The sequence below is a fragment of the Ovis canadensis genome, chromosome 3 (genome assembly GCF_042477335.2).
Source record: "Ovis canadensis isolate MfBH-ARS-UI-01 breed Bighorn chromosome 3, ARS-UI_OviCan_v2, whole genome shotgun sequence".
NCBI classification, from domain to species: domain Eukaryota; kingdom Metazoa; phylum Chordata; class Mammalia; order Artiodactyla; family Bovidae; genus Ovis; species Ovis canadensis.
In genome coordinates, this window is record NC_091247.1 from 226,507,312 (window position 1) to 226,535,272 (window position 27,961).

A 27,961-nucleotide genomic window follows, 5' to 3' on the forward strand; every position below is an offset into this window, starting at 1 on the left:
CATCCTCTCTAGGTCAAGGCCAAGGTGAAAGGGTGCCCATCATGCTGCATTCCTAGGGAAGTTTTCTTGCAGCTGTTGGCTCTCGTTGTGCCAGTCACCTCCCTGACTGTGTTCTGGGGAGTCAACTTACCCACTGGCTGAGATCTAGAATACCTGAGTCCTGCTTCACCAAAAGACAGGCACGTAGATGCTGGCATCATTCTGCATTCCTAGGGAAATCTCCTTGCAGCTGTTGGCTCTCACTGGGCCAGTCGCCTCCCTGACTGTGTTCTGGGGAGTCAGTGTACCCGCTGGCTGAGATCTAGAATACCTAAGTCCTGCTTCACCAAAAGACAGGCACATGGATGCTGGAGAGGAGAGGAAGTGGAGTGCAGATGGTCACCTGCAGAAGGGGAGAGGCTGACTTGGGGTGGGAAGAGGCTAAGAGAGGGTCTGTGGAAGGCTGGCTGGCCATCCTGGTGAGATGCGGTCCCCGGTCGCCCCAAGGGCAGGACCTGAGATGCCGCCGCTGCAGAGGCTGGTTCTAAGTCCCCCGCCGTGGTTGCTGCTTCTTTCTTCTTTGCTCTCTCCCACACACTGGGGCCTGTCGCCTACAGTCTTGGCCCTAGAATCAGCTCCACGGGCAGCCTCGCCTCCTCTGGTCGGCCTTTGATCTCCTTCCCTGTAGAACTGCTGTCACCTCCTTTGAGTCCCTGCTATAGGGCACCCGTTTGCTGTCCCTTCTTTTAGCTTTAATTTGCACAAGTACCGCGTGAACGCCGTCGTGGCAGAGCCTCCCTAGCCTCCTCCTGTCCTTGCGTCACGGCCTCTCACAGGGGATGCTCTTCTTGCCCTGCTGGCGCACATCCTCTCATTCCTTTTTCTGTGAGTTAATTGTGTGCAATAGAAATACATAGCTTTGAGTTTTCTTTTTTACAAATGAATTTTTGATGTTTTTTGTCTTTTTTTTTAGCTGTGCCGTGGAGCATGCAGGATCTTGGTTTCCCCAACCAAGGATGGACCCCGTGCCCCTCTGCAGTGGAAGCCCGGAGTCCTAACCACTGGACGGCCAGGGAATTCTCAGTTTTGAGTTTTCTGATTCCGTATTTTGCATAAATATCATGCTGTCGTATTTTGGAACCTGCTTTTTAAAAGTCAGCACCATCACAGTTACTTCCCTCGTGGTCCAGTAGGTTTCCACTGCAGGGAGGGGCGGGCACGGACGGGTTCAATCCCTGATCAGGGAGTGAAGATCCCACGTGCCTTGTGGCCAAAAAAAACCAAAATATAAAACAAGCAGTATTGTAGCAAATTTGATGAAGACTTTAAAAAATGGTCCTCGTTGAAAAAAAAAATTCTTAGAAAAAAAAGCCAAACTCAACACCATCATATGCATTGCACTTAATTAATTGTCCATTTGTCCCTCGAGAGTCTTCTCCGTGCCAGGGGCTGAGCCAGGCAGTTGGGCAGAAGTGGCCAGGACACACCCTCCCAACGTGTTTGCGCCCACACCAGCCTCCCCCGAGGACCAGCCGGCCCCGTTGGCCACCAGCGGTCGTTAGCTCGGCCACTGTAAAACCAGAGGCTGGCTGAACAGGACCGCTCTTTAGCTGAGGGCTTTTGCTGTGGGGTCAGCTACGCCTGTTGACCTCCGCTGGGTTTTGCCTTATTGAAATGCTCACATATTTCTTTTCGCCTATCAACTTATTTCATCTCGAGAAATGACATGGAGCCTTGTACTGCAACAGAGCAAACCCCACCGATCAGACTGTTCAGACTGAGTAATCCTCACGATGCGGGCAGCAGTCACAGTGCTTTCTTATTCCTGGGGTCTTGTCAGACACTCATCCTACGCTGAGAACTTACGGCGGGTTAAACGTACATAAATACTCTGAGCTCATTACGTTGGGCTGGCATCCCCGAGACGGGGCCAGCTTGTCTTCCTCAGTAAAAACAAACCAGATCCGCCACTTGAAAGGTTAAGAGGCTCTTCCTCTTACGTCTTGCCTCGTGGATGGCTGAAAGTCTCTTTCCCTATGTCTGGGTCAGGGAGGGCAGCGGCTGTCTCTAGGACTGTTAGCACTCCCTGCCTTTTACCCTGGACAGCATGCAGGCATCCGTCCGTTGCAATCCCGAGAATCCTGGAGCTGGAGCCTGGAGTCTTGACTTCCCGGGAAGGATCAGGCCTCCTGTATCAAGGCCTTTATGAGGAGGATACAGCGGAAGTAGCTCGTCCTCTTGAATTACGACATCCGGTCATTTGATCACCTGGTCTTTGGCTGTTAGGCAGGGCTGTTGAGTCTGTTTCCCCCGCCAGCTGTTGAGTCTGTGGACGTCATCGTGCTTGTTAAGGTCTTATTTGGGCCCTATGGTCTCTCCACTGAGCTGTGAGCTCTCCACGTGAAATACAACTTCATTTATTTTTAGAAGAGCTGCTCTGTTAGGAAGACCTTCATGGCTGATGAACTTAGTTATTCTGATAAATTGTGTAACTTCTGTGAAGAAGCGATCCCTCTGAGCGCAGAGAGTTGGTGGAGAGTCATGCAAAGCTCTCCCTTCCCCGGGGAAGCATGCGTGGGTGCTAAGTCGCACACATCAGTCATGCCTGCCTCTTGTGACCCTGTGGACGGAGGGTTTTGTTTCACAGAGATTTTGTTGGGTCCTTCTAACACACAGAGTTAACCCTGACTCTCCCTCCCCAGCCTACGGGAGTGGGGTGGGAGGACAAGGGTCTGGGGGGTGAGTGGCAAGGGCAGGGGTCTGGGGGGTGGGGTGGGAGGGACAGGAGTCTGGGGGGTGGGATGGGAGGGATAGGGGTCTGGGGGGTGGGGTGGGAGGGACAGGGGTCTGGGGGGTGGGATGGGAGGGACAGGGGTCTGGGGGGTAAGATGGGAGGGACAGGGTTCTGGGGGGTGGGGTGGGAGGGACAGGGGTCTGGGGGGTGGGGTGGGAGGGACAGGGTTCTGGGGGGTGGGGTGGGAGGGACAGGGGTCTGGGGGGTGGGGTGGGAGGGACAGGAGTCTGGGGGTGGGATGGGAGGGACAGGGGTCTGGGGAGTGGGGTGGGAGGGAGGGACAGGAGTCTGGGGGGTGGGATGGGAGGGACAGGGGTCTGGGGGGTGGGATGGGAGGGACAGGGGTCTGGGGAGTGGGGTGGGAGGGACAGGGGTCGGGGGGTGGGGTGGCAGGGACAGGGGCCTGGGGTCCGTGGATTCATGGGGGAACACTCCCTCCTTTATCCTTCTTTGTGTTTCCTGGCAACTCTGAGGACCACTCTGTTTCCTCGAGTAGGATCCGTCATAACTGCAAGTGGGCACATCTTGAAATGGGCTGGTTAAGTGCCCCAAATTGAGACAGCTTTCCTGCCATTTCCAAGTTCTTCTTTTAGCTGGGGAGCCGGGGGTGGGCATACGGCCGCTTTTGTTGGGGTTTTCTGTTTGATCTTGGTTCAGACGGCCTGCTGGAAACTCTCCTCCTGTCCTTTTGTTCTCCGGGAAAACCAGGACGTGGGTATACATGGTGTAACAGCCCTCATCGGTGGCAGACGTGTCTGCCGTGTTGAAAGGACACGCTTGGAAAAGCGTTCCAGAATGGAGTTGTCAGCGCTTCAGTGTCCAAGGGCTGCGGCTCACCTACCGTGGGGTCTTCGCATCTTCGCTGAACCCCCAGCAGGTCAGCCCCCGGAGAGAGTCCTGCACCCCGTCTTTACAGGGGGTGAGTTGTGCTCCCCACTCCCGCCCCAGTGCCCCTCATGGAGCAAAAAGCCTTTTTGTCTTCAGATCTGTGTTTTCCCTTGAGGGTAACCTTGCTCTTTAAAAAGCAGCCTGCTTTCAAAGTTCTGCTTTCTTAATAATGTCAAAAGGGGAAAGGGAAAAAAAAAACAAAACTGCCTAAAAGCCTTTTTTGGAGGGGAAAGAGCCTGGGAATAAATAAATAAATAAGTGAAACCCGTAGGAAGAAAAAGATTGTTTTAAAAATCAAGGATGGAACCTCTGCGCTCAGCCTGGGGTGTAAATGGCAGGCCCTTTGTGGGACGTCTGAGGTTTTAGTTTTTGATTCTCTTTCCTCCTTTTCATGCATTTGTCATTCCAATCAGGAGAGGTGGTGTGTTTTTTAAACCTTGCCTGGTCCCTAGGTGGGGTGATGGAAGGAGAACGGGGTTTGGAAGCGCATATGCCTCCCTCTGTTTGGCAGAAGCTGGAAGCTAGTGCTTACTGAGCGCTTGCTGCGTGGCAGACATTGTTATGCGTGGTCATTACCTTCTCCGTCTCTCTTTGGGGGGTATATCAGGCCCCATTTCACAGATGGAAACTGAGGCCTGGAGCAGTTACACAGCTTCTTAGGGCTGAGCTGGGGTCTGAAACAACAGGACTGGCTCCCAGGTTCCAAGCCCTTCATCGTGCAGCTTCTCAAATGTAAACACCTACTATGTGCAGGAGCCGAGCTATCACTGGAGTGGGCAGATGGTCCAGGAAAGAGGTGGTTATAGGACATGACTGAAGCGACTTAGCAGCAGCAGCAGCAGTGGAATGCGAGCTGGGCAGAAGGGAGCCTGGAATGGGCGAGGAGCACCCAGGAGGGCTTCCTGGAAGAGGCGGCCAGCAAGCTGAGGCTTGAAGATGGATAGGACGTAGCTGGGCAGAGTGAGTGAAGACCAGGTGGAAATGATTCAGTCCTGCCTGCAGGGCTCATAGTTGGTGTATATCAGATGCCTTCGTGTCTGAGACACACTGGCCCAGCGAGGACCAAGCCAGGGCCAGCCACTCCCTCACAGACGTGTTGGGAGATTAGATGAGTGGAAGGCTCTGAAGGTGCCTGGTACGCAGTAGGTGCTCAGGAAATGCTGGTGGCCCTCTCCCACTGACAGGAGGAACGTGGGCTGGATGTTTACTGCGACCTGGGATTGCAAGTAAATGGGGCCTGGGATTGCAAGTAAACTCTGTCTGGGCCACAGAGTTTGAATTACTTGCTTGCATTTATAAATTGGGAGATTCTACCCCAAACCCTAAATTTCCAGCTTTATTTTCAAAACTCCTGGGTTTTGGCGACAGTGGTCTGCATAGCCTGCTCTGTACCCCGGGGCTGGGTGAGGTGTGGCTGTCCCCACGGGGGCACCGGAGCAGTCAGGGCCTCTCCCGGTTTGCCTTCTGAGCCTCTCCCAGCCTCCGGCCCTCCTGGCTCTTCCCCAGCCCTGTGTTGCCCGTGTGGCCCACAGCGCCGAGTATCACTGCGGGAGGGTGAACCTTGGTGAATTGGGAATGCACTGCTTGCTGGGTTTAGTGTGGATAAGGGCACACCCTTAGCACAACAATGAGTCCCTGGCCCTGGGACTTTGGGCCCCAGGCCCTGTGAATGCCCACACCCAGCGTGCACGCCGCACGCCAGCGGGTCTGTCTCTGTGACGCAAGATCGTTGGCAGTTCTAGTCTTTGAAGTGTCTGACTCTCTGGCAGATGGACCAGTGCTTTCAAAGCCAAGATATTCCCGGGATTAGCGGAAAGCCGCTGACCTGGAATTGATGCCTTTAAACTGTGGTGCTGGAGAAGACTCTTGAGACCCCCTTGGACTGCAAGGAGACCCAACCAGTCCACCCTAAAGGAAATCAGTCCTGAATAGTCATTGGAAGGACTGATGCTGAAGCTGAAACTCCAATACTTTGGCCCCCTGATGCGAAGAACTGACTCTTGAAAAGACCCTGATGCTGGCAAAGATTGAAGGCAGGAGGAGAAGGGGACGACAGAGGATGAAATGGTGTAATGGCATCACCGACTCAATGGACGTGAATTTGAGTAAATTCCGGGAGTTGGTGGTGGACAGGGAGGCCTGGCGTGCTGCAGTCCATGGGGTCGCAAACAGTTGGACACGACTGAGCGACTGAACTGAACTGACCTGGCAAAGTGGAGGCCTTGGGGAAAAGCCATGGTTCAAGGGATGCCCCTCCTTCCAGACTCCAGACTGACCCTCAGAAGGCTGTCATTAGGTTTGTACTGAAGGCTCCTTGGTGAAGGGGCTGTGTCCCCCAGGGTTCCCAAGCCGTGAATAATAGCAGAGTCCTGAAGAACCCTGCTGGGTTTCAGCATGGACGTGGCCGCCACATAGGGCTTCCAGAATCCCTTCTCTGATCTGTCATCCATGGGCTTTGCATGGAGTCCCAAAGTCCCTTTTCCTTCTTTCGGTCTTTCAAGGCCAAGTTCAGATACTGCTTCCTCCAGGAAGCCTTCCCTGGTTCTCCCTGGGATGAACTCATTCTCAGAAGCCCCTAAGAGGTAAGTGCTGCTGCCTCCCCATGTTCCAGATGGGGAAACTGAGGCTGGGCAAGGTGAAGGGTCTTGTTGGAGGCCACACGTCCGCAGAGGGCATGGTGAGATCTGAACCGGGGCTCGGTGGTCACAGACCATACTTGTGTTCCTCGGGGCTTTATGCTTCACAGGCCTGCGGAATGTGCTGTTGGCCCTGAGTTCTGGGCGGGTCTGTGCGAGCATTTCTCATCCATTAAAGCCGCCAGATCCCGAGCCCTGTTTAGTGTTATCTTTGATGTTCAAGGGTGGTGTGAAAATTTCTCTGTTTTCATGTGACCCAGTTTCTCTGCTTTGAAAATGCCGTTCCCGCGGCCTCCCCCCTCCACGCCTCCGTTGCTGAGATCAGGCGGCAGGACTTCTGGAAGCATCTCTTTATCTCCACACCTGCCGCACCCCCACCCACCACTGGTCGCTCTGGCCCGGGCCCGGTGTCCAGGTGTGTGGATGACCTGAGAGGCAGCTCTGGGGCTTCTGGGAGGAGCTGTGGGCTCATTGTAAGGACTCAGCTGCCTGGCTCACCTGGGACTTGAAGCCCGCCTATGCAGCCCTCTGCTCATATGACACCAGTGTCTTCTGTTTTTCTTCCTCGGAGAACAGAACCATCGCAGACAGACTTGACCGGGAGGGACCTCCCTGGCCTCTCTGTTCTCCGTTGGTGACATCGGCCCAGGAGGCAGGAGTAAGGGGCCCCAGCCGCTGCCCACGTCCCCTTGCCCACCTCTTGTATATGCGAGGACTTTTGTGACAAACCTCCTTTCCCCGCTTCCCTTTTCTGCCTTGGAAAGCTCTTTGCTGGTGCAAAGACTCTGTAACTTAGTTCTGCAGGAAAAGTAATTGCTGAAACTTGGTCTGTTTTCTCGGGGGGTCTGAGTGACTGGTTGGAGATCTTTGGATTGGGGAGCCAGGCGGGCGTGTGTGCGTCTCAAACCCATTTGCTCGTGAAGGTGTTTCCCATGTGTCTGCTTCTTGCACAGAGTTCGGCCAAGGATGCGGGGATAAAAAGGTGGCTGTCCGCTCCTAGGATGTGGGGCGGAGGGCGGGGGAGAGACTGTGATGCCTTCAGCTGCAGGGCATCAGCCTTCCAGACGAGACGGTTGTTGGCAGGGGCCCACTTTTTCTTCTCCTTTTAAATTGTGGTAACATACACACAACATGCAATTTACCCTTTTAACCCTTTTTAAGCATGGAGTTCAGTGGGATGGGGTACATGCACATTGATGTGTAGCCGTCACCCCATCCACCTCCAGACCTCTTCCATCTGCCCCCCTTACCCCCTGACTACCCATAACTGCCCTCCGTCCCCAGCCCCGGACACCCAGCATTCTACTTTCGGTCGCTCTGGATCTGACTCTCAGGACCTCGTGTCTGTGGAATCATGCAGGGCTTGCCGTCTCGTGTCTGGGTTATCTTCCTTAGGACAGTGTCCTCATGGCTCTGTGGCAGCACGTGCCGAATCCCTTTCCTTTTTGTGGGCGGATAACGTTCGGTTGTGTGTTTGGACCACATTGGTGTGTCTGTCCATCTGTCGGGGGACACATGGGCTGTTTCCACCTTTTGGCTGAGAATCGTTGCTTCCATAGACTGTGGGTGTGCAGGAGAGCCTCGCCCCACCCCCTGGCTTTTTAGTTTTGTATCAGGGTCTTCCTGACTTTGGAAGCCGGCGTCCTGGGCCCTACTTCCGTCGTCCTCATGCAGGGCAGAGGCGGCCTTGGCCCCAGAGCTGGGTCTGTGGCTGAGCCCAGGGAGCCCGCTGCGTGCCCAGCTCTGACCCCAGGATCTCATGTTCATCACTGCATTCAGTCCTTGCGGGGGTCCTGACGTTTGAGAAGACAGGCAGAGAGGTTCCCGGACATGCCTGCCTGCCCCGAGGCCATCGTGCCTGTCACCTGGCTTCTCTGTCCCCCTGCCCTTTCAGGTCCCAGAATTGGCGATGTTCAAGGTGACCTCGATATTGAACGGGGAAGGAGGTCTCCACCTCTAAGGCCTTTTCGTTACAGAGGAGAAGGCCTTGAAACGAACGCAACATTGTAGATCAATGACTATTAAAAATAAATACATAAAGCGGAGGAGAAAGCCTGGGCCCTTGTCCTTGGAGATCACTGAGGGAGAGGCTGGTTGTGTGGTCCGTGGTGGGGAACTGTTGCCCAGCGGTTCTCAGCCAAGGGCTGAAAGAGGGCAGATCCCGGGGCCCCTACCCCCACTGCATGGGGGCAGGGGGCTGGAGCCTGGGGTCTGACGCAGTTGGGGCCAGTGGAAGAAACGTGGTGTTGAAGGCTGAGGCTGTGAGCCCCCTGGTGTCGGGGTGACCCCCTGGCCAGTGAGACTCGAGCTACTTTCTTGGAGGGTCTCTAGCACAGGGGTGGGGTGGTGGGGCGGCAGGGGACCTTCTCTGCTCCGTAGATGGAGGCCGCCCCACTCACTGCGTAGCCAGCCCTGCAGTCCCTGTGAAGCTTCAGGAGACTCCAGGTCTCTGGGTCCAGTTTGTTAGACTCTGCTGCGTGTTCCACCGCCCCCAACCCTGGGCATCCCCGGGAGTTGGGCCAGCAGGATTCTGTCCCATGAACTTGGCCACGGACAGCCGCACCGCCTCTGACTCTGGGCTTGCCTGTGTGCCTGCAGGGAGGGTCTTCACACCCGGAGTCCACAACTGTCTGAGTCAGGGGAGGGACCCTGCCTTCTCAGACCCTGTCACCGCAATCCAAGCTGTGTCCACCCCAGCAGCCTTGGGCAAGATCTGGAAGCATCCAGAAGCTTCCATGTCTTAGTCATGTGTTCTGAAGAGCGGTGAGAACAGCCTGGCAGGGCTTGGCCGGAACTGGGCACTCTCCGGCGTGGGCTAGGAGTTGTAGAATATATTCTTGGTTTGGGGCTTTTTTCCTCGGACTCTTTCTGGGCAACCAGCCATTTAGGAATATTTGTTAAATGCCTTAAAAACACGAGTTGATTTCTCTTTGTTTCCACTGCCAACGTGTGAGGCCACTCTAGTCCATTTATACTCACTGGTTCTGCCCTTTCTCTTTCTCTTGACAGTGAGTGACCTCCAGGAAGAAGGGAAGAATGCCATCAACTTGCCCATGTGCCCCGCCCCAGTGGAAGTCCACCCCGAAGACTCCCTGCTCGGTACTGTCGCTTCCGCCAGCTCCTTGTCCTGGGCGAGCTGCACTTCCCTGGGTGTGCGATTGGTCTGGGAGGGGCCGATGAGGAGCCTTGTGATCAGACTTCACAGCGGGCTCTCAGCTCAAGGTCGTGTTTAAAAAAAAGTCTGCAGGAACAAAGCGAGCTTTCCCTTGTAGGTTTCGGCCTCTCTGGTTGCAAATGTCAGCTTTATTAGTATTTAAGTATGATGGGCCAAGAGATCGGGGAGCCAGCTGTCCTTGAAAAGATGGTTTGTTGCACTCCCGGTTCCCCGGGTGCCAGGGGAGGGCAGCAGTGTCAGGGAAGGGTGAGCAGACGCCTTTATTGTGGTTTTCACAGGACAGAGTGGGTGAGGCAGGTTCATGAGCAGGTTTGATATGCTGGTTCGGGTAGTTTCAGGGGCCTCTGGGACACAGGAACTGCCCTGAGGGGTCCGTACCTGGTCTCAGGTGATTAGGGCAGGGGCTGTTGACTGGGTGTGTAAGAGCCCCACGGGAGCTCAGTTAGAGAGCTCACTGGTGTGGGGGGTGGGCTCTGGGTTGGTTGTTTGCGTTGAAAGGCACTCACAGGGGACACATTTGCTGTCTTGGGAGTCAGCTAGCTCTGAGCGGGGAGTCCCCGTAAGTCCCTAAGGCCCCAGGATGTGGAAGCATCTGAAAATACAGAGAAGAGACTTCCTGGTGGTCCAGTGGATAAGACTCCACCTGCCAATGCAGGGGACACGGGTTCGATCTCTGGTCTGGGAGGATTGCACTCGCTGTGGGGCAGCCAAGCCCAAGAGCTGCAACTGCTGAGACCTCGTGCTGCAGCTGCGGGGGCCTGCACACCCTAGAGCCTTAACAAGGGAGCTACGCGAGAACAGGAGCGGCGGGAGGCGCCGTCGTAACGTGGAGCCCATGCACTGCGGCCTGAGAGCAGCCCACACGCAGCAACGCAGGCCCCGTGCGGCGAAAAAGCAAGATGAAGAAAGCAGTGCGTGCACGCCAAAAAGAGTTAAAAAATTACAGAAAATCAGAGAAAGTATCAATACCTGCCCCGTCCCTGTGCACGCTGGAGGGGCCTCCCAACACCAGGGGCTTGCGGGTGGGACCTGCCGAGTAGTCCTGGCCCTGCGCCCACCTCCCCGGGACCACGTCCCCGGCAACACTGATGAGGTGACGGCCTGGACACGTGTTTCCTTAGAGCGTGCTTTGGGCTCTGATGGATCTGGAAGGCTGTCTTGGAACATTCTGCTTCTTTCCAATCCCTGGTTCAAAGGGACGTCCCGGTGGATGCCTCTGTTGTGGTTCCCAGCACAAGGCCAGGCCAGCGGGAACTAGTAAGAAAGAAACACAAAGGCCGTCCAGACAGCCGACCTGCGGCCAAGTGCTGGCCGGGCTCAGAGACGCGTGGGTCCTCCGGGGCTTCCCCTCAGCTCTCTGAAGACCCTCTTGTGCTGCGTCCTCAGTCTGGCTGCAGCTGCTGCCCAGGCAGGTGACTCTCTCCCAGGAGAAACTGCCAAGCACTGTCTGCAAATCACCCAGATCCAGAGCAGGGTTTCTCTCCCCTCCGCCGACCCCGGGTACTAGGGACATTTAGCACGGCATAATTCTTTGATGTCGGGGAGACTCCCAGTGTGGCTCAGTGGTAAAGAATCCACCTGCCAATGCTGGAGATGCAGGTTCGATCCCCTGGGTTGGGAAGATCCCCTGGAAAAGGAAATGGCAACCCACTCCAGTTTTCTTGCCTGGGAAATCCCTTGGGCAGAGGAGCCTGGCGGGCTACAGTCTATGGGGTCACAAAAGAGTTGGACACGACTGAGCGACTAAGCACACAGTTCTTTAATGGAGGGGCTGTCCTGTGTGTTGCAGGGTTTTGCTCAGCATCGCTGGTCTCCACCCACTGCTGCTGCTGCTGCTGCTAAGTTGCTTTAGTGGTGTCTGACTCTGTGTGACCCTATAGACGGCAGCCCACCAGGCTCCCCCGTCCCTGGGATTCTCCAGGCAAGAACACTGGAGTGGGTTGCCATTTCCTTCTCCAGTGCATGAAAGTGAAAAGTGAAAGTGAAGTCACTCAGTTGTGCCCGACTCTTAGCGACCCCATGGACTGCAGCCTCTCAGGCTCCTATGTCCATGGGATTTTCCAGGCAAGAGTACTGGAGTGGGGTGCCATTGCCTTTTCCCCTCCACCCACTACATTCCTGTAGCTTTTACCCCACCCCACCCTGCACCACCACTGAGGACAATGAAAAATGTCTCCAAACATTGCTGTGGGTCCCTTGGGGGCCTGGGGGACACAATTGCCCCTGGCTGAGGACCCGCTTTAGACCAACAGGAGCGCTTAGAAAATGGATTTACCATAAACGAGGGGCAGGTTACTGTTTGTCACGATGCCTTGAACCTGCCTTTCCCTGGGCCCTAACTCTCCTGTCTTACCGTTTGCCTAAACCGCTGCTCCTGGGCTGCGAGTCAGCGCTCTTCAGCTTGCCCTGCAAGGTCCTGCTGGCCCCTGAAGCTCTTGTGACTTTGATAAGGACCAGCCTAGTCAGCACTGGGAGCTGAGAGCTGAGCGACTGGGGAGTGAAGTGGGGGGAGAGGGTGTTGGACACGGAGTAGGATGTGCCAAGGCCCTGTGGTTGGCAGTGGCGAGAGGCTTGCTGAAGGGCGAGCAAAGTCTGGAGGGACTGGGTTGGAGGGCGCTGGGAAGAGCTGGGAACAGAGGCTGCAGAGGGCCTGGGCGGCTGCGTGGAGGATGTTGGCCTTGAGCCCAGGAGTGGGGTGGGAGGCTGCTGGGGCCTCATCAGGAACCGCTGTGTAGGCCCCTGCAGCTTACCTGGAGCATCCCTCTCAAGCATCAGGTCTGCGCGACTCCAAGAATAGTGCTTGCGCTTTGCCAGGTTTTGGACTTTGCCGTTGTGAAGTCTCTGTCACTCAAAGCCATTCATTCCTACCGACACGGACAGGGTCCCAGTCGTGGGGGCCTATGTGAGCCCCGGGGCCCTGGCCATCTCTACCTGTACGTCCAGGGGCCAGAGGCCGGGACCCTGGCCATCTCTACCTGCGCGTCCAGGGGCCAGAGGCCTCTTCTCTCCCCTTTTAACGCTCAGGGTCAGTTTTGTCCTGTGTCGTGTCTGATGTCGGCCAGTCTTTCCCCTTGGCTGTCCACTTACTGGGCTTCCCTGCTGGCTCAGTGGCCTGCGATGCAGGGGATGCAAGTTCGATCCCTGGGTCAGAAAGGTCCCCTGGAGGAGGGCACGGCCGCCCGCTCCAGTATTCTTGCCTGGGAAATCCCATGGACAGAGGAGCCGCCGGGCTACAGTCCACGGGTCAGAGTCGGACATGACTGAGCGACAGGGCATGCACGCGTGTCCACTCACACCCCCGTGTCACCTCTCTGTCCAAGTTCACTGGTGCCCGTGGTCCGTGGTCAAGGCCAAACATGGAGGGAAAACAAAACAGAAACAGAACATGGATAAACACGCTTTGCTGTGAAATGCTATTTTTTTTTTTTAGTACCCCTTCCGCCAAATGTTTTTGTCCATACCATCGTATGTAGTAGCAAGCTTTCTTGGTGAAGGACAACTCTTCCTCAGGTTTATTTATAGTGACTTTTCTCCGGATCTGAATCAGTGCTCCCCCAGCACCCCATCGCTTCTCCCGAAATACCAGGGTAGGTGCCCCATGGCTTCCTGGAAGGTAGGCCCTCCTGCCTCGGCCGTGTGCCTGGCTGCAGGGCTGCTCCGTGAGAAGACCTTGGGGGTGCCTCTGCTCTCGATCCCCCCATCTGTGCGAGGGAAGCCAGCTGCCCCCACCAACACTAACCTGCCTGTCCTTTGTCCCCACAGAGGAGAACGAGGAACGCACGGTGATCGACCCCACCTCCAGGGACGACCCCAGATTCAAGGAGCTGGTCAAGGTGAGGGTGAGCCTCCTGGCTGGGGTGTCCTGTGAGGGCAAGACTTTGGGTTCAGGCTCCTCTGGGTCAAAGCAGCGAAGCCGGGGGGCTGGTCAAGGGGCCTCGATGCTATGTTTGGTGGAGGGTGGGGAGACGGGATGGCCTGGAGCGTCTCCCGAGGGGGCCCGGCCCCAGGGGCTCTCAGATGGCCCTCTCACCCTCCTGTGCTGTACCTAAGGACGCGGGGACCCTTTTCTTAAGATTGGGAATGAGCAGCTGCAGTGAACTCTCGCAGCGCCTTGCAGACGAGATCAGGGCATTCAGACTCTTTCTGGAGCGAGAGGGGAGCTCAGAGGAGGCTCTGAAAAGCGGGCCCATGGGTTCTTCTGGATGCTCCTGCAGGTCCTCATCGGATGGTGACACCCCTGCTCTGGACAGTGGGCAGATTTAGCTGCGTCTGGACGCTCGGGGACAGGCGAGGCCAGAGGACAGCCACCTAGTTCCTGAAAGTCAGGGAAGCTAGGGTGGGGGATGGGTGCCGTCTCTGGGCTCCCCAGGGACCGCTGCAGCCACGCGTCTGTCCGCAGGGGTCTCTTGAGCCCCGCCTCGCAGTGAGGGTTCATTGGTAGTGTTAGTCCGGCTCCAAGCGCAGATTGAACCTTGACTGCTCTGATCTCAACCACAGCAGGGCTTCAGAGGTAATCCCCCGGATGGCAAGGGCTCCGTCAGCATCCTCACCCTGTGAGCCCCGACCCAGCAGACTCGGGCTGGGCAGACGCCAGTTAGGATAGTGCCACTCACACATCCCATCAAAGGGGGCTTTTCAAAAGTGTCTCCCCCTTAACCACTGCAGTTGGGACACAGCTGCCTTTTCACGAGGGCTTCTCCAAGATAAACAGAGCCTTGCAAGTTGTAGTGTTTAAAACATGGAAATGGAGAACATCTGTGTTAGTGCGAGCGTGGTGTGCTCAGTTGCTGAGTCGTGTCCCACTCTGCGACCCGGTGGAAGGCAGCCCACCAGGCTCCTCGGTCCAGGGGGTTTTTCCAGGCGAGAACACTGGAGTGGGCTGCCGTCTCCTTCTCCAGCCTGTTTTAGGGCCCATCCCAACATGCTGATGCTGGACGACTTAAATCGCCTCGTTTCGAGATTCCTCCCCCCGCCAAATCCCACTTTGTTTTCTTCCTGAACTGAAGAATGTTGGTGAGGAAAAATGGCCCTGCCACCACGGTGCTCTCCACGGGTGATGTGTGTGACATGTTAGTTGTGTGTTTATCTGGCTCTGTCGGGTCTCAGCTATGGCGCGCGGGGTTCTCTGGTTGCGGCGCATGAGCTTCTCTGGTTGTGGCGTGGTTATGGAGAGTGGGGTTCTCTGGTTATGGCGAGTGGGGTTCTCTGGTTACAGCACATGAGCTTCCCTGGTTACGGCGCGCGGGGTTCTCTGGTTGCGGCGTGTGAGCTTCTCTGGTTTTGGCGCACGGGCTCAGTGCTTGCAGTGTGCGGGCTTAATTGCTTCAAGGCATGTGGGATTTCAGTTCCCCAACCGGGGATGGAGCCCCGTCTCCTGCACAGGAAGGCGGATTCTCAACCCCTGGACCAGCGTGGGCGGCATTTAAGTAGGAGAAGGGTCTGTTCTGTGCTTGTCAGGTTCCCCAGAGGAACCGAACCCGTGGGAGGTGGCCCTCCTCTACACTTCTCTCTGTCTCCATCTACCTGTCTTGTCTCTCTGTCTGCCTGTGTTTCTATCCATATCTCTGTCTCTCTATAGAGAGTTATTATAAGGATCAGCTCACGTGAAGCTGGAGACTAAGTGAAGTGAAGTCGCTCAGTCGTGTCCGACTCTTGGCAACCCCATGGACTGTAGCCTACCAGATTCCTCCATCCATGGGATTTTCCAGGCAAGAGTGCTGGAGTGGGTTGCCATTTCCTTCTCCAGGAGATCTTCCCGACCCAGGGATTGAACATGGGTCTCCCGCATTGTAGGCAGACGCTTTACCGTCTGAGAGAAGTCCCTTAATATGCCCTGTCAATGGCGGCCCAGGAGAGTGGGTCCGAGAGGTCAGGCTATGGACGCCCCAGGCACAAAGAGGGCAGAGTGCAGCCTTGCTCCACCTGTCTGTCCAGTTCAGGCCCTTCCTGGATTGCGTGCTACCCTCCCATGCTGGGGAGGGTCGCTCTGCTTTACTCAGGCCACCGAGTCAAATGCCGATCTCTTCCTGGAGACCCCAGCACAGACACACCCAGAACAAATGTTTCATCAGCTGCCTTGGCGTCCGTCCCAGCCAAGCTGATACTTAAAATGAACCATCACGTGCCCGCTCTGATTTTTTCCTTCTTCGACATTTGAGCAAAGCTTGACAGCCCGTGAGCATCAACTCCTTGAAACAAGTCCCAGGGAGCCGGGTGCAATCCTTACATCCGCACGGGGACTCAGAGAGAAGTAACTCCCCGCCTCCGCCCCAGGTGACCCTGTGAACCGGTGTGAAGTGTCCAATCTCGAATGAGTCTGTCCCTTTGAGTCCTCATCTCCTGAGCCCTGGCTGGGAGTCGGGGAGCTGAGCTGGACCCCAGGGATGCCAGACAAACAAGCCCCCTCCCTGCTCTGTGGGATCCAGAGCCGCTTCCTGCCCCTTCTGGGTTCGCTCAGCCCCACCCGCCTCTGCTTTGCCTCCTGAGGCTGCAGGCAGTTTTGGCCTCTTTGGGGTGAGCGCTGGGTAGCTGCGCGTCCTTGGTCAGCCCACACGGAGTGACCACAGCATCTCTGCATCCAGGGCCAGCCCGATGGGGTCCCGAGGAGGCTCTGGCAGCTCCACGTCCCTCGGATTCCCAGTTCAGGTACAGGCCTATGTCTGGGGTGTAGAGTGTGCCAACTGGAGAGGCTGGGAGTGTGGGGCGTTAATACCTTGGGGGGCAAGGAGGACTAAAGACCGGAAGGGGTGGGGAATATCCTTTTCTCCCTCTCTTGCCTGATGGGCAGTTCTGAGAGCCCACTCCTCCCAGACACTGGTCCTCTCCTGCCCGCCAAGGTCCCCGTGTAAACCAGGATGCTCTGTCAGGCAGGACATGCCAGGGGCTGGGAGATCACCTCCCAGGGCGGCTCTCGGGACCCCACCTCGTGCCTGGCCTCTGCGCCCGCAGCCCCTTGCCTGGAGCGCTGTTTTTCAGCCTTTGGTTTTCTCTTGGATTTTCCTCCGCAGGGGTGGATTCTCTGGCTCCCTCTCTGCCCGTGCCACCCCGCCCTCCATGTTCTTGCCCTCTTTGCCTCAAATTCCTGCTGCCTGGACACTTGCCTGTTCATTTGTTTGGTTTTGTTCTTTCTCGTCCCTCTAGAACAGAGGGGACGGGGACTGACACTGGGGACCGTTCGAGTTTTGCTCCCCGCTGAATCCCGGTGCCCTCAGGTCACCGTGCACCGTGGCACCGACTGGGGAGCTGGGCTGGTGGCTGGTTGTGAGGGTCTGCATCAGGACCACCCGGGGGAGGGTGCAGCCCAGCCCAGGACAGGCCTTTTGCCTCAGTTCAGACCTCCAGGATCCGAATCTTGAGAAGGCGAGCTCTGGGATGAGGGGGCAAGGGCTGGCGGGACCTATGGGTAATGATGCAGGCGGTTCGCCAGAAGCCCTGGGGAGCCGGGAGCGAGGGGCGGATGGCCAAGCCTGGTGGTTCAGACAGACCTCCATCCACTTTGCCTGTGTGATCCTTACTGCTTTTCAGAAAGCCCGTCTTGCACTGTGTGTGTGTACTAAGTCGCTTCAGTCGTGCCTGACTCTGCGACCCCACGGACTATAGCCCGCCAGGCTCCTGTGTCCATGGGATTCTCCAGGCAAGAACACTAGAGGGGGTTGCTGTACTCTCCTCCAGGGGATCTTCCCGACCCAGGGGCCCAGCCCACCTCTCTCTCGTCTCCTGCATTGGCGGCCAGGTTCTTTACCACTCGTGCCCCCTGGGAAGCCCTAGACTCTGATGGTCCAGGCTTCTGGTTGATTAAATCTGAGTAGGTCCCAGCACAGGCTACCTCCTAGGGACCTCTGTTGGGATTCGGCCCAGAAGCAGTTGTTTTCGGTGCAGGGCTTGGACCACGTGCAGGCCTGAACAGGTCAGAGTAAGGTCCAGTTGACCTCCTGACAGCTGGCCACATCCCAGCCTTGGGGCCAGTGGGACCTTTCAGAGGAAGCACAGTCTCCTTGCTTTTTCTCTGTTCTCCATCACCTGCAATTTTTAACCTCTTGTCTTGGCCCCTGTCCTGTCTCTCTCTGTAGACTTAGCCTCACTGAACCTCCCTCCTCTGGACTGTCACCGTTTAAAACATGGTGAGCTGCTCTCTGCTTCCCATAAAACAAACCAACCAACAAGCACACCAGGCTCTGGCTAAGCCGGGCGTTAAGGGTGAGGCGGTTCATTAAAGCACTGTCTTTGAGCATCTGCTGTGTATGACACAGTGTCAAGGGGTGGGCGTGGTGGGCTCTGGAGTCCGCTTCCTGGATTCAAATCCCGGTTCGGATTGGAGTAGGAGAACCGTTGTGCCCATCCATATGCCTGGGGGTGACATGAGATGCTACGTGCTTGCTGTCTGGCGGGTGCTGTGTTGGGCACTGGAACGTGGGTGTGAGGCACACGGGCAGGTCTGTGGTTCACATTTAGAAGTGAGTGTCCTGCAGGTTCAAGAAAGACTTCTCCTGTGTCCTCTCTGCATGGGTTTCGTCCTATGGTTCTTTGAGCTGGCGTCCTCCAGGAGTGCCCTGACTCTCACAGGGTGAATAGCTGGTGCTACCCGGGGAGGATAGCAGTTTACAGATGAGATCCTTTGTATTTTTAACGATCCTTGAAAGAAAGAATGGCAGTTCTTGTGCTTTCCAGAGTAAATCACCAGAGAGGGGCCTCCACCCTGGTGGCTATGTTGGCCCCAGGCTGGCAGGTGGTGTCGTCCCTGGGGCTGGCATTTCCCCCAGGAGCAGATCTCCCGTCTCATCCCCCAGTTTACTGGACAAGCCTCTTCTGGGTTACTAAGTTCTGTTTGCTCGCTCCTTTCGCCCCTAAGAAGAAAGTCAGCTGCACAAGGATGGTCTTCTGGGCAGAAGATGATGCCGTCCTCATTGGGCAGAGATGCTTGCTGATGTGTCTGCGGGTTGTAATAAGCCTGCATCCTCAGTGAGTTAAGCCATGACAAGCGTATTTGGAAGTGATTAAAACATAACTGTCATAGCTTTGGGGGAGACAGGCTGCAGGCCCTGATTATCATTCAGACAGAACACAGGGAAGTAATTTTTTATTCTAGTTTAAGCAAGCTTGTGGAAGGTCCATGCGAATAGCCCTGTGCCAAGGGCACCATTAATACCACGTCCTAGACACGTGCCTGTGGGAGTCGGGGATTGCAAATGAGCACATCTCGAAAACATAAGGACGGCTGCCATCTATAAAGTCTTTTGTGAAGCGGAGGATTGAGATGGGTGACCTGGATGGTACAAGGATAGGGTGACTGGTGATGGCCGGGGTCACTGCGCCTCTGCTGGGGCGGCTGGTTTGCTTTTGCTTCTCAGAGCCAACCTCTGTGGCTTGTTGGGTGAAATTTGACTTTTATCCCTTTTCTGTCTCGTTTTCGTATTTGCACTTTGACCAGGTCAGAGATCCAGATGGGAATTTTTGAAGTTTTAGTCTCTTCATAGCAGAGACATCTCTTGTGTGTTTTCCGACAAGTCTGTGTCCTGGGTGAGGCAGAGGTCTGTGTGCCCAAGAGATCTTTGTAGGTCCGGAGGCAGCTCTGCAGTTGGTTTGGGCACCTTCGAGGCTCTGTTCCTAGTCTACCCCTGGGACGATGTCTTTGAGCAGGCAGTCCAGCTGGGGAGATGGATGTGTCCAGGGATGGATAAATGCTTAACCTGGTGGTGTGAGCACTTGGGAGGATCCTAAAGCAAGAAGCGGGGTGGTCTCCTCTCCCTGCTGTTTCCGGTGGGGTGGTTGAGGGTGGGCGTTTGAGCGGAGACCTGCTGTTTGGTACCTAGGGCGGCAGCAAGTGCAGAGGCCCCATTGGAAGCACGTGCTGGCAGATATGAGGGCGAACGAGGGAGGCAGTGTGGCTGGAGCTTCGACAGCAAGGACCAGGGTGGTCAGAGGTGGGATCAGAGAGGTGGCAGAAGGTGAATCGGAGTTTGACTCTCAGTGGGTGGAGGTGTGGTGGGGCAGGAACCAGCTCCCTCTAGTGGCTGTGGGAGGACCAGCAAGCATCTGCGACCCATGTGAGACAGAGACTAGGTCATGTTTGTAGCTTAAACACCTAGGATGGTGTCTACATGTACTAGGTGCTGCTGGTTATGCTGAGTAAATCAGAAGGGGGCTTCTGACATGTAGAGAGCTCCAGGGGTGGTGAGGTCACGGAGGTTTGTGACCCCTGCAGAGGCAGACGCTAGCACCTGCATTCTAGAGATTAGCTTCTTAATAACAGGTGTATTGAGGTAGAATTCCCATGCTGCACAATTCAGTGGTTGTTGGTGTACTCCCAGAGTTGCTCAACCATCACCTGTATCAATCAAGGACTTTTCATCACCCCCAGAAAGGAACCCCATATCCATCAGCACTCAGTCCTGAATCCCCCTTCCTGGCCACTGGCAACCACTTGTCTCTATAGCATTCTTCCATCCCTGTAATTTTCATATTCTGGGTATTTTGTTTAAGGGGAAATATACAGTAAGTGGTTTTTGTGTCTGGCCTCTTTGATTTGGCATTGTGTTTTTTAAGATCCGTGTTGTAGCATGTGTCCAAACCCCATTCCTTTTTAATGGCTGAATAATATTCCATCCTGTGGCTACATCATGGGCTTCTCTAGTGGCTCAGATGGTAAAGAATCTGCCTGCAATGCAGGAGACCTGGTTTCAATCCCTTTGTAGGGAAGATCCCCTGGAGAGGGACATGGCAACCCACTCCAGTATTCTTGCCCGGAGAATCCCATGGACAGAGGAGCATATGGACATGGTCCATAGAGTCGCAAAGAGTCGGACGTCCATTCTGAGTTGATTTCTGCATGTGGTATAAAGGAAGCGTTCACTTTCATTCTTTCACATGTGGATATCCAGTTGTCCCGGCACCATTTGTTAAAAAGACCGTTCTCTCCCCGTTGAATTGTCTCAGCGCCCTCACGGCTATCAGTTGACTGTAACATGAGGTTTATTCCTGGCTCCCATTTCTGTTTCACTGACCTCTGTGTCACGTTTTGTTATTCTAGCTTTGTAGGAAGATTTGAAATCAGGAAGTGTGAGTTCTCCAATTTTGTTCTTTCTCAAGATTGCTTTGGCTTTTCGGGGTCTCTTGACTTTCCATTTGCATTTTAGGATTTGCTTGTCAGTTTCGGCAGAGAAGCCATCTGGATAGTAATTAATTTTTATAAATGGCATCTATTATTATTCTTTCTAATTACCGAATAATATATACTGCTGAAAACCTGGAAGATGTAAAAATCAAACAGAAGGCAGTGGCAATTGTTTAATTTGCATCCCTCCGGGCTTTTTTCTCTCGTGCATTTGGCTTTTTCTACACAAAATTTGGAATCGCTTCTGAGCTAGAAAATGTCTAGGAGCACGTTTGGACTGGCACCTTGGGAGAAACTTCTGGAAAGGAAATTGCTTGGTCACAGCACACACAGGGATAGGAACTGATTTGTCTTCTTTTTAATGAAAACTCTGAAGCCCCAGAGAGGTTAAGTGACTGGCTCCAGGTCACACAGCAAACACCCTAGGGGAGCTGGGTCTCAAGTGCAGGTCCCAGAGGTCAGCAGCGCACTGGTTTTATAGGGTGTACTGTTGTTGGTCTATGAGGCTCGTGCTTGGATTTGTGACAGTGGAATGCTGTTTGTATTAGTTTTCTATTGCTGTGTAAATCAATTTTTACCAATTCAGTGGCCTAAAGCAACATCTGTTTAGTGAGCTCATAGTTCTGAGGTCCAGGGATCCGTGTGCTTGGCCCGGGTCCTCTGCTCAGGGTCTCCTGAGGCTGAAATCAGGGTGTCAGTCGCACCAAGTGCTTTACTGGAGGCTCTGGGGTGGCGGAAATTGACTCTGCTCCTGGAGACACCCACCTCACTCTCCACTGCCACAGCCAGCGTTCCCCTTCCTGGATCCCTCTGTGACTTCTGGATCTCTGACCTCTGGATCCAGAGTCAAAGGGCTCCCCTGATGAGGTCAGGCCCTTGGACAGTCTCTGTTTCTTGAGGTCAGGCTATCCCATAACAGCCTGATCACAGAGTACAGTCCCATCATTGCGCTGTCCGAGGGATCCTATGGGCCTGACCACTGATGTCTTAGGGGGCACTTTAAAATTCTGCCTGCGAAATCTTTTAAATTGTTAGCCAAAATTGATCGGCCACCTCGGGAGCCTCATTAGCCATCCCTGCTTACCTGGGCTTCCCAGTGGTAAAGAACTCACCTGCTATTGCAGGAGACTGGAGATATGGGTTCAGTCCCCGGGTCAGGAAGATCCCCTGGAGGAGGAAATGGCAACTCACTCCAGGATTCCTGCCTGGGAAATCCCAGGGAATGTAGCCTGGTGGACTACAGTCCACGGGGTCACAAAAGAGTGGGAGAGGACTGAGTGAGCAGGTGCACACACACCTGGTATTTGTAGCACCTGTCGGGTTTTGCTGGGTGCTGTGGGGGCCTTGTTTTTGATGACCATGTCAGTTTTGAGGAGGGCTGGGCGGGGGTTTTGTAGGATGTCTTTCTATTAGGCTTAGTCTGGTGTTTTTCTTAGAGTCATGGGTTTGGGGCGGGAGACCACAGAGGTGAAGGTCCCTCATCCCATCCCACCAGGGCACGTGTGACGACATGACTGATCCTGTAATGTGGACCTGGGTCACCTGGCCGAGCTGTGCCCGTCAGGCTTCTCCACCGTATTCTGACGTGGCTCAGTCGCCTCCAACCCTTTGCAACCCCATGGGCTGTAGCCTGCCCGGCTCCTCTTTCCAGGGAATTTTCCAGGCAAGGAATATTGGAGTGGGTTGCCATTTCCTGACCCAGGGATCGAACTCACATCTCTTGCGTCTCCTACATTGGCGGGTGGATTCTTTACCTCGTGCCACCCATGCTTCCCTGGTGGCTTAGATGGTAAAGAATCTGCCTGCAGTGTGGGAGATCCGGGTTCAATCCCTGGGTCGGGAAGATCCCCTGGAGAAGGAAATAGCAACCCACTCCAGGATTCTTGCCTGGAGAATTTTGTGGACAGAGGAGCCGGGCAGGCTACAGTCTGTGGGATCACAAAGATTTGTTCATGACTGAGTGGCTAACACACTGTTCTGACTTATTTTTCTCCATAACATCGATCACAGCCCGATGGGGTGTGCATTTGTCTTGTCATGTCTGATTGGAAGGTAAGATCCTCAAGGATAGAGTCCTCACCTGATTTATTCCCATAGCCTGGCACATAGTAGATGCTCAGTAAGTTAACTGACGGGCTCAGCCCGGCACACAGTGGGTGCTCAGCGGGTGGACTGCCGGGCTCGGCCCGGCACACAGTGGGTGCTCAGCGGGTTGACTGATGGACTCAGTGCCAGGTGGTGAGCAATGGGTGCTGGAGACAGAGCCACAGACCAGAGGCCATAGTTTCTGCCCTCACTGAGCTTCAGGTCCAGCAGGGAGACAGCTAAAAATGAAGTTGTGTTCTCACTGCAAACATGAACAGGTTTGGGGAAAGGCCCTTGAGTGCAGTGAGAGCCATGTTGGGGAATGTGGCCTGGGCCGGGTGGAGGGGCTCTCAGAGGATGATCGCAGAGCTTGAGGCCTGATGGATGAGTGAGAGCTGGCCAGTCAGTGGGGGAGGCAGGAGGAGGTGCGCTCAGGCTGCAAGGATTAACACGTGCAAAAGCCTGGGGCAGAGAGGAGAGTGGGGATCTGAAGAGCACCAGCGAGGAGGCAGCATGCTTGGTCGGCGGGGCTGTGGCAATGGCCTGGGGAGGTGGTTTGGACGAGGGCGGTGGGAGAGGAGACGGTGAGAAGTGGATGCAGTTAGGAAGTGGGATGAAGGGATAAAGGGGTAGAATCCAGGCTCCTGAAGCTGGGGCACGGTATCCTGTTTGCTTCTCATATAAGGAGGAGATTTGAGAGTTGGTGGGGGAGGGCAGCATGTTCAATCAGAGATGCTCATGAAGCACGCTAGCAGGAGGATGGAGCAGAGATGGGCTGGACCTTTCGGGGGTTACTGGGACCAGGAGGGAGGCATTGGACATCATAGGATGGCATGAGCTGGCCTTGGAGGAGAGTGGAGAGGAGCTGTCCAGGTCTGTTTTCTTTGAAGATCCGGAGGAGGGGAAGGTGTCATGGGGATCCCCAAACACACACACACACACACACACACGGACACTGAGAAGGTGGTCAGTGGAGGCGGGAGCTAGGTGACGGGAGGATGCTGGAGGCAGGGAGAGAAGGCCCCTGGGCGGGCACGTCCGGCTCCCAGCCTCCCAGGCCGATGCTCCCTCCCTGAAGAAGGCGGATGGAGGAGGTCTGCAGCGTGGGGCCACCTCCCTCCCGGCCACCCTGCTGGGGCGGCTTCGGCAGAACCAGGATGCCGCAGGGCTGCGCACCTCTTTCTTCCTCCAGTCCTCCCTTTAATTTACTTTTACTTCTATTCTTCATGGGATTGTGTGTCTGATTTAATCTTTCTGAGTTAGAGGGAAAATAGAACATACTCCACAGAAATTTGCTTTGTGGCCGGTTTTGCAGGTGGCGTGGTATCAGAGGGTGACAGAGGACACTCTAGGCTGGATTTGTGCCCTTTCCGTTTCTCTCCGAGAGGACCAATCAGTGCCCATCTCCAGGAGGTCATTGGGACCAATTAGACAGTTTTATTGGTTTTGCTCCACAGGGAAGCTGTGGACTACATACATTTTTTTTTTTTTTTTTTTTTTACATACATTTTTGATCAAGTCTGTTCAGGGCATCGCTTTCATTTTGAGGGGAAGCGCCTTAAGCAGCGTCGGCCAAATGAGATTCTGTTCAGTGAGAATCCTGCGTCTCCATAGATATCTTCACAGTTGAAACTGTCTTCTTTTATGATATATTAAACTCGGTGAATTGAAGACAAGCTTGTTGGGAAAAGGCTGGTCTAGAGAAATGAACACTTGTGTCCAGGTAATGCTTGCACGCCCGTGTTCATTGTAGCTCGGCTGACACTAGGCCCAAAGGGGCGACATCCCGAATGCCCATCACCCGGTGAATGAATCCGTGAAGTGTGTGTCTCTGAGCAACGGACCGTGACTCAGCCGTAAAAAGGAGCGAGGACCCTGCATGTGCTGCAATGTCGGTGAAGCTTGAAAACCTCGTGCTAAGGGAGAGAATGAGAAGGCGATGGCACCCACTCCAGTGTTCTTGCCTGGAGAATCCCGTGGACAGAGGAGCCTGGCGGGCTTTTCTGTCCATGGGGTCGCACAGAGTCGGACACGACTGAAGTGACTTAGCAGCAGCAGCAGCGGCAAGGGAAAGAAGCCCAACACGAAAGATCACGTGCGATTTGATTCCCATTCATATGAAGGATCCAGAACAGGCAAATCCCTCGAGAGAGAGCAGTTTTGTGGTTGGGAGGAGCTGGTCGAGGGTGTGCGGAAGGAGGAGTGACTGCTGACGGTGCGGAGTTTCCTTTGGATGGAACTGTCCTTCAGAGGGTGATGTGCCCGTTGTACAACTTTGTGAGTCTACTGACAACCGCCGAATCACACGTTTTAAAAGGATGCGTTGTGTGGAATGTGGCTTCCACCTCTGTAAAGCCTTAGAAAAGTAGTGTGCCCCTGGGAGCCGGTTCTCAGAGCCCTAAGCTGCGGCCACTCGGGACCCCTTCTCTTTGTAGCTTCAGGTTCATGTGATTTTGATGCGGGTATTAAGGGCAGGACGGGTGTGGACGTTTTACGGTTCAGTGTCCCGCCTCGGGCCGCATGTGTCACCGATGTTTCCTCACTTGCTCCCCTCGCCTCCCACGTTGTGGTGAATACCATCGTCTCCTTCGGCTGACTTTTTGCACACACCCAAGTTCCCCTCTGGGAGGCGGCCGGTTTCCCCCCAGTGCTACCCTCCGCCCGGCCTCCTGTGAATCCCGCAGGACGCCCGGCAGCCTGGCGGGGGTGGGGGCGCGGAGAGCAGCTGGCCTCTCCCCTCGGACTCTCCCGGCCCCTGCCCCGGGGGTGCCTCCCCTCTGCACGCGCTCTGGTCACCGCCTGGCCCTCCAGGCACCAGCGAGCGAGGCCGTGACTCCCGTCCTCCCGCAGGCCCTCATCGACTGGATCAACGGCGTGCTGGTGGAGGAGAGGATCATCGTGAAGCAGCTGGAGGAGGACCTGTACGACGGGCAGGTGCTGCAGAAGCTGCTGGGTGAGTCCCCGGGAGGGGTGGTCCTGGAGCTGGACCGTGCTGTATGTGGCGTTATCAGTCACTTGTCCATAAGCCGTGGGCCTGAGCCCTCGGCTCCCAGATGGCATCCCTGGGCCTTCAGCTTCGATTGGGCTCCAGGTCCCCTCTCTCAGGCCCCCGTGAGGGTGGCCTGGAAGACTCAGTGTTCCCTTGTCCACTGGGACTCGCCTCCTAGTGGCCCATCCCAGCCCTGGTGGGGTGCAGACCTGCTCTCTGGGCCCATCTGCTCACTCTCCTTGCCCCTTAATGACCCCATGGACATGTGCTGTCCTGTGCAGGGGTCTCCCCACAAACCACCTGAAGGGTCACTCCTTCCAGGCGGGGCCAGCACTGGGGTGGGGTTGCGTTTTGCTCTGCAGGGATGTGCTGGGGGCAAGGGGGTCTGAGTCAGCACCTGGGATTTAGTGGGTGCTTTTGGTGGCAGAGATACTTGGGGAAAGCAGGCTGATGGGGACGCAGCTGCGGACCCACAGGACGCAGCCTCTGCAGCTGCCCGGGTCGTGGACTCGGCTCAGCCTCTGCGTCCTTCCTCTAGTCCAGTCCCCACGGGCTGGTTTGCGCACTCTGCACAGCAGTGCTTACAGACAGTGTGATCTGGGCGGGGAGCCTGGGAGGCCGTGGGGACCGTGTCACGTACCCGGCTCTGAAGACGTGGTGTCCTTGTTCAGTCAGTCTTGGAAAGCGCGTGAGGAAGGAGAGGGTGTGTCTATTCGGGTTGTTCCTTCGTTTGCTGAACGAACGCCCTTTCACCCACCGGGTGGCGGGTGTGGAGACTCAGTGGAGATAAGAGAGGAAGGTCCCCGCGCCCCACCACCGATGCCTGTTCTGCCAGAGGGGAGAAAGAGAGCTGTTGTGAACACAAACTGATGCTCTAAGACACAAATTGACGGTCTAAGACAATGCCTGGGACATCCCTGGAAGCCCACTCATTAGGGCTCCGTGTTTCCACTGCAGGGCACGTGGGTTCCATCCCTGGTCTGGGAACTAAGATCCCACCAGCCGCACGGTGTGGCCACAACAGAGAGAGTGCCAAGCACTATGCAGAGAATCAGAGAGGTCTACAAGGGACGGAGCTGGGTGGGCTGGAAAGGCTGGGTGGTCTGGGGCAGCCCCCAGGGGAGCTGACATCCCAGCCAACTTCTGCACCAGTTGGCATGGAAAGAACCTTCCGGGCCGGGACTCTGAAGAGAGGAGGAGTCTGTAGTGTTTAAAGAGCAGCGGAAGGAGGCTGCAGGAGGCGCGGTGGACAGACCACGTGCCCTGGTGGACAGAGGCTTTTATTACACGTAGCAGGAAGCCACCTGAGGATGTGAGCAGGGCCGTGATGAGATCGCAGTTTGTGCTTTAAAAGGTCGCTTGGGCTTCTGGGTGCAGAACGGCAGGGAGCAGGGTCAGGAGGGGGAGACGGGGGAGTCAGTCAGAGCGCTGTCACAGCTCCCTGGGCGTTGGATGGGGTGGTTCGGTGTGCGGTGGAAGCGGAGGATATTTTGGAGGTTAAAGCTGGCAGCTGATGGCCAGGACTGTGGCCTGAGCAACCAGTGAATGAGAAAGCCCTCAGGAGTAGCGAGGGGGGTGGGGATGGGGAGGCCGGTGTGCCATCTGCCAGGGCTGAGATGCCCATCCTGCCCAGGGCAACCGCAGGGAGAGAGTGGAGGCAGGCACGGCTGAGATGGTTAATACCATGGGACCAGGTGGCCCCACTCACAGGGAGTGTCCAAATTCAGTGTTTGGCTGAACACCCTGCACCAAGAATTAAACCTCTGTTTGGCTAAGCAGAGAGCGCACATCTTAGAGTGAACTTTGGTGTGAGAGCAAATCCGAAATGTTGTCAAGATTGTTTAGTCACTGCCGCAGTTTGATTATTAAAAATGTCGGTTGGAGCTTTGCTGCTTCATGCTGTATCGTCGGTACCGCGGTTCTCAGTGCGTCGCGTGCTAGGTTGCTCTTGAGGTCGTTGAAATGGACATTTGTGATGATAGACGCTTACTTTCAGCGGAGGACGGAGGAGGGCGTGGGTCCTGGGCTGACCCTGTCCACAAGGATTGCACTGGTGCCGAAGCTGCTCAGGGTCATCAGCTTCCCTCCTTCCTTCTCTGTGTAAAGACCTAGCTTCCCCCTGACTCCTGGACTTGAAGACTTAGCTGTTGGCAATGACGCTGCTTTATTGAAATAGTCCTTTGAATCGCTGCTTTATTCACTGCCCAAAGGAGATACTTTTTAATATTTTCAGAAGCAGACATAAAAGGGTGGTGCTCACTCACTCTTCTATTTCTGATGCCTTTTGCATGCAGCCATGGCTTCA

General features: G+C 55.4%; 1 protein-coding gene across 8 annotated transcripts in view; it reads left to right on the plus strand.

Moving 5' to 3' along the window:
* The window catches only part of PARVB (parvin beta), a 113,463-nt gene that overhangs the window by 49,547 nt on the left and 35,955 nt on the right, over positions 1-27,961 (plus strand). For all 8 annotated transcript variants that reach the window (XR_011255355.1, XM_069581720.1, XM_069581718.1 and 5 more), the window contains 3 exons: positions 9,307-9,396; positions 13,235-13,305; positions 25,518-25,620. Coding sequence is in view for 7 of the 8 variants with exons in the window: in XM_069581720.1 (XP_069437821.1) it covers positions 9,307-9,396; positions 13,235-13,305; positions 25,518-25,620 (264 nt within the window). In the remaining variant the exon portion in view is untranslated. The remainder of the gene's footprint in view (positions 1-9,306; positions 9,397-13,234; positions 13,306-25,517; positions 25,621-27,961) is intronic.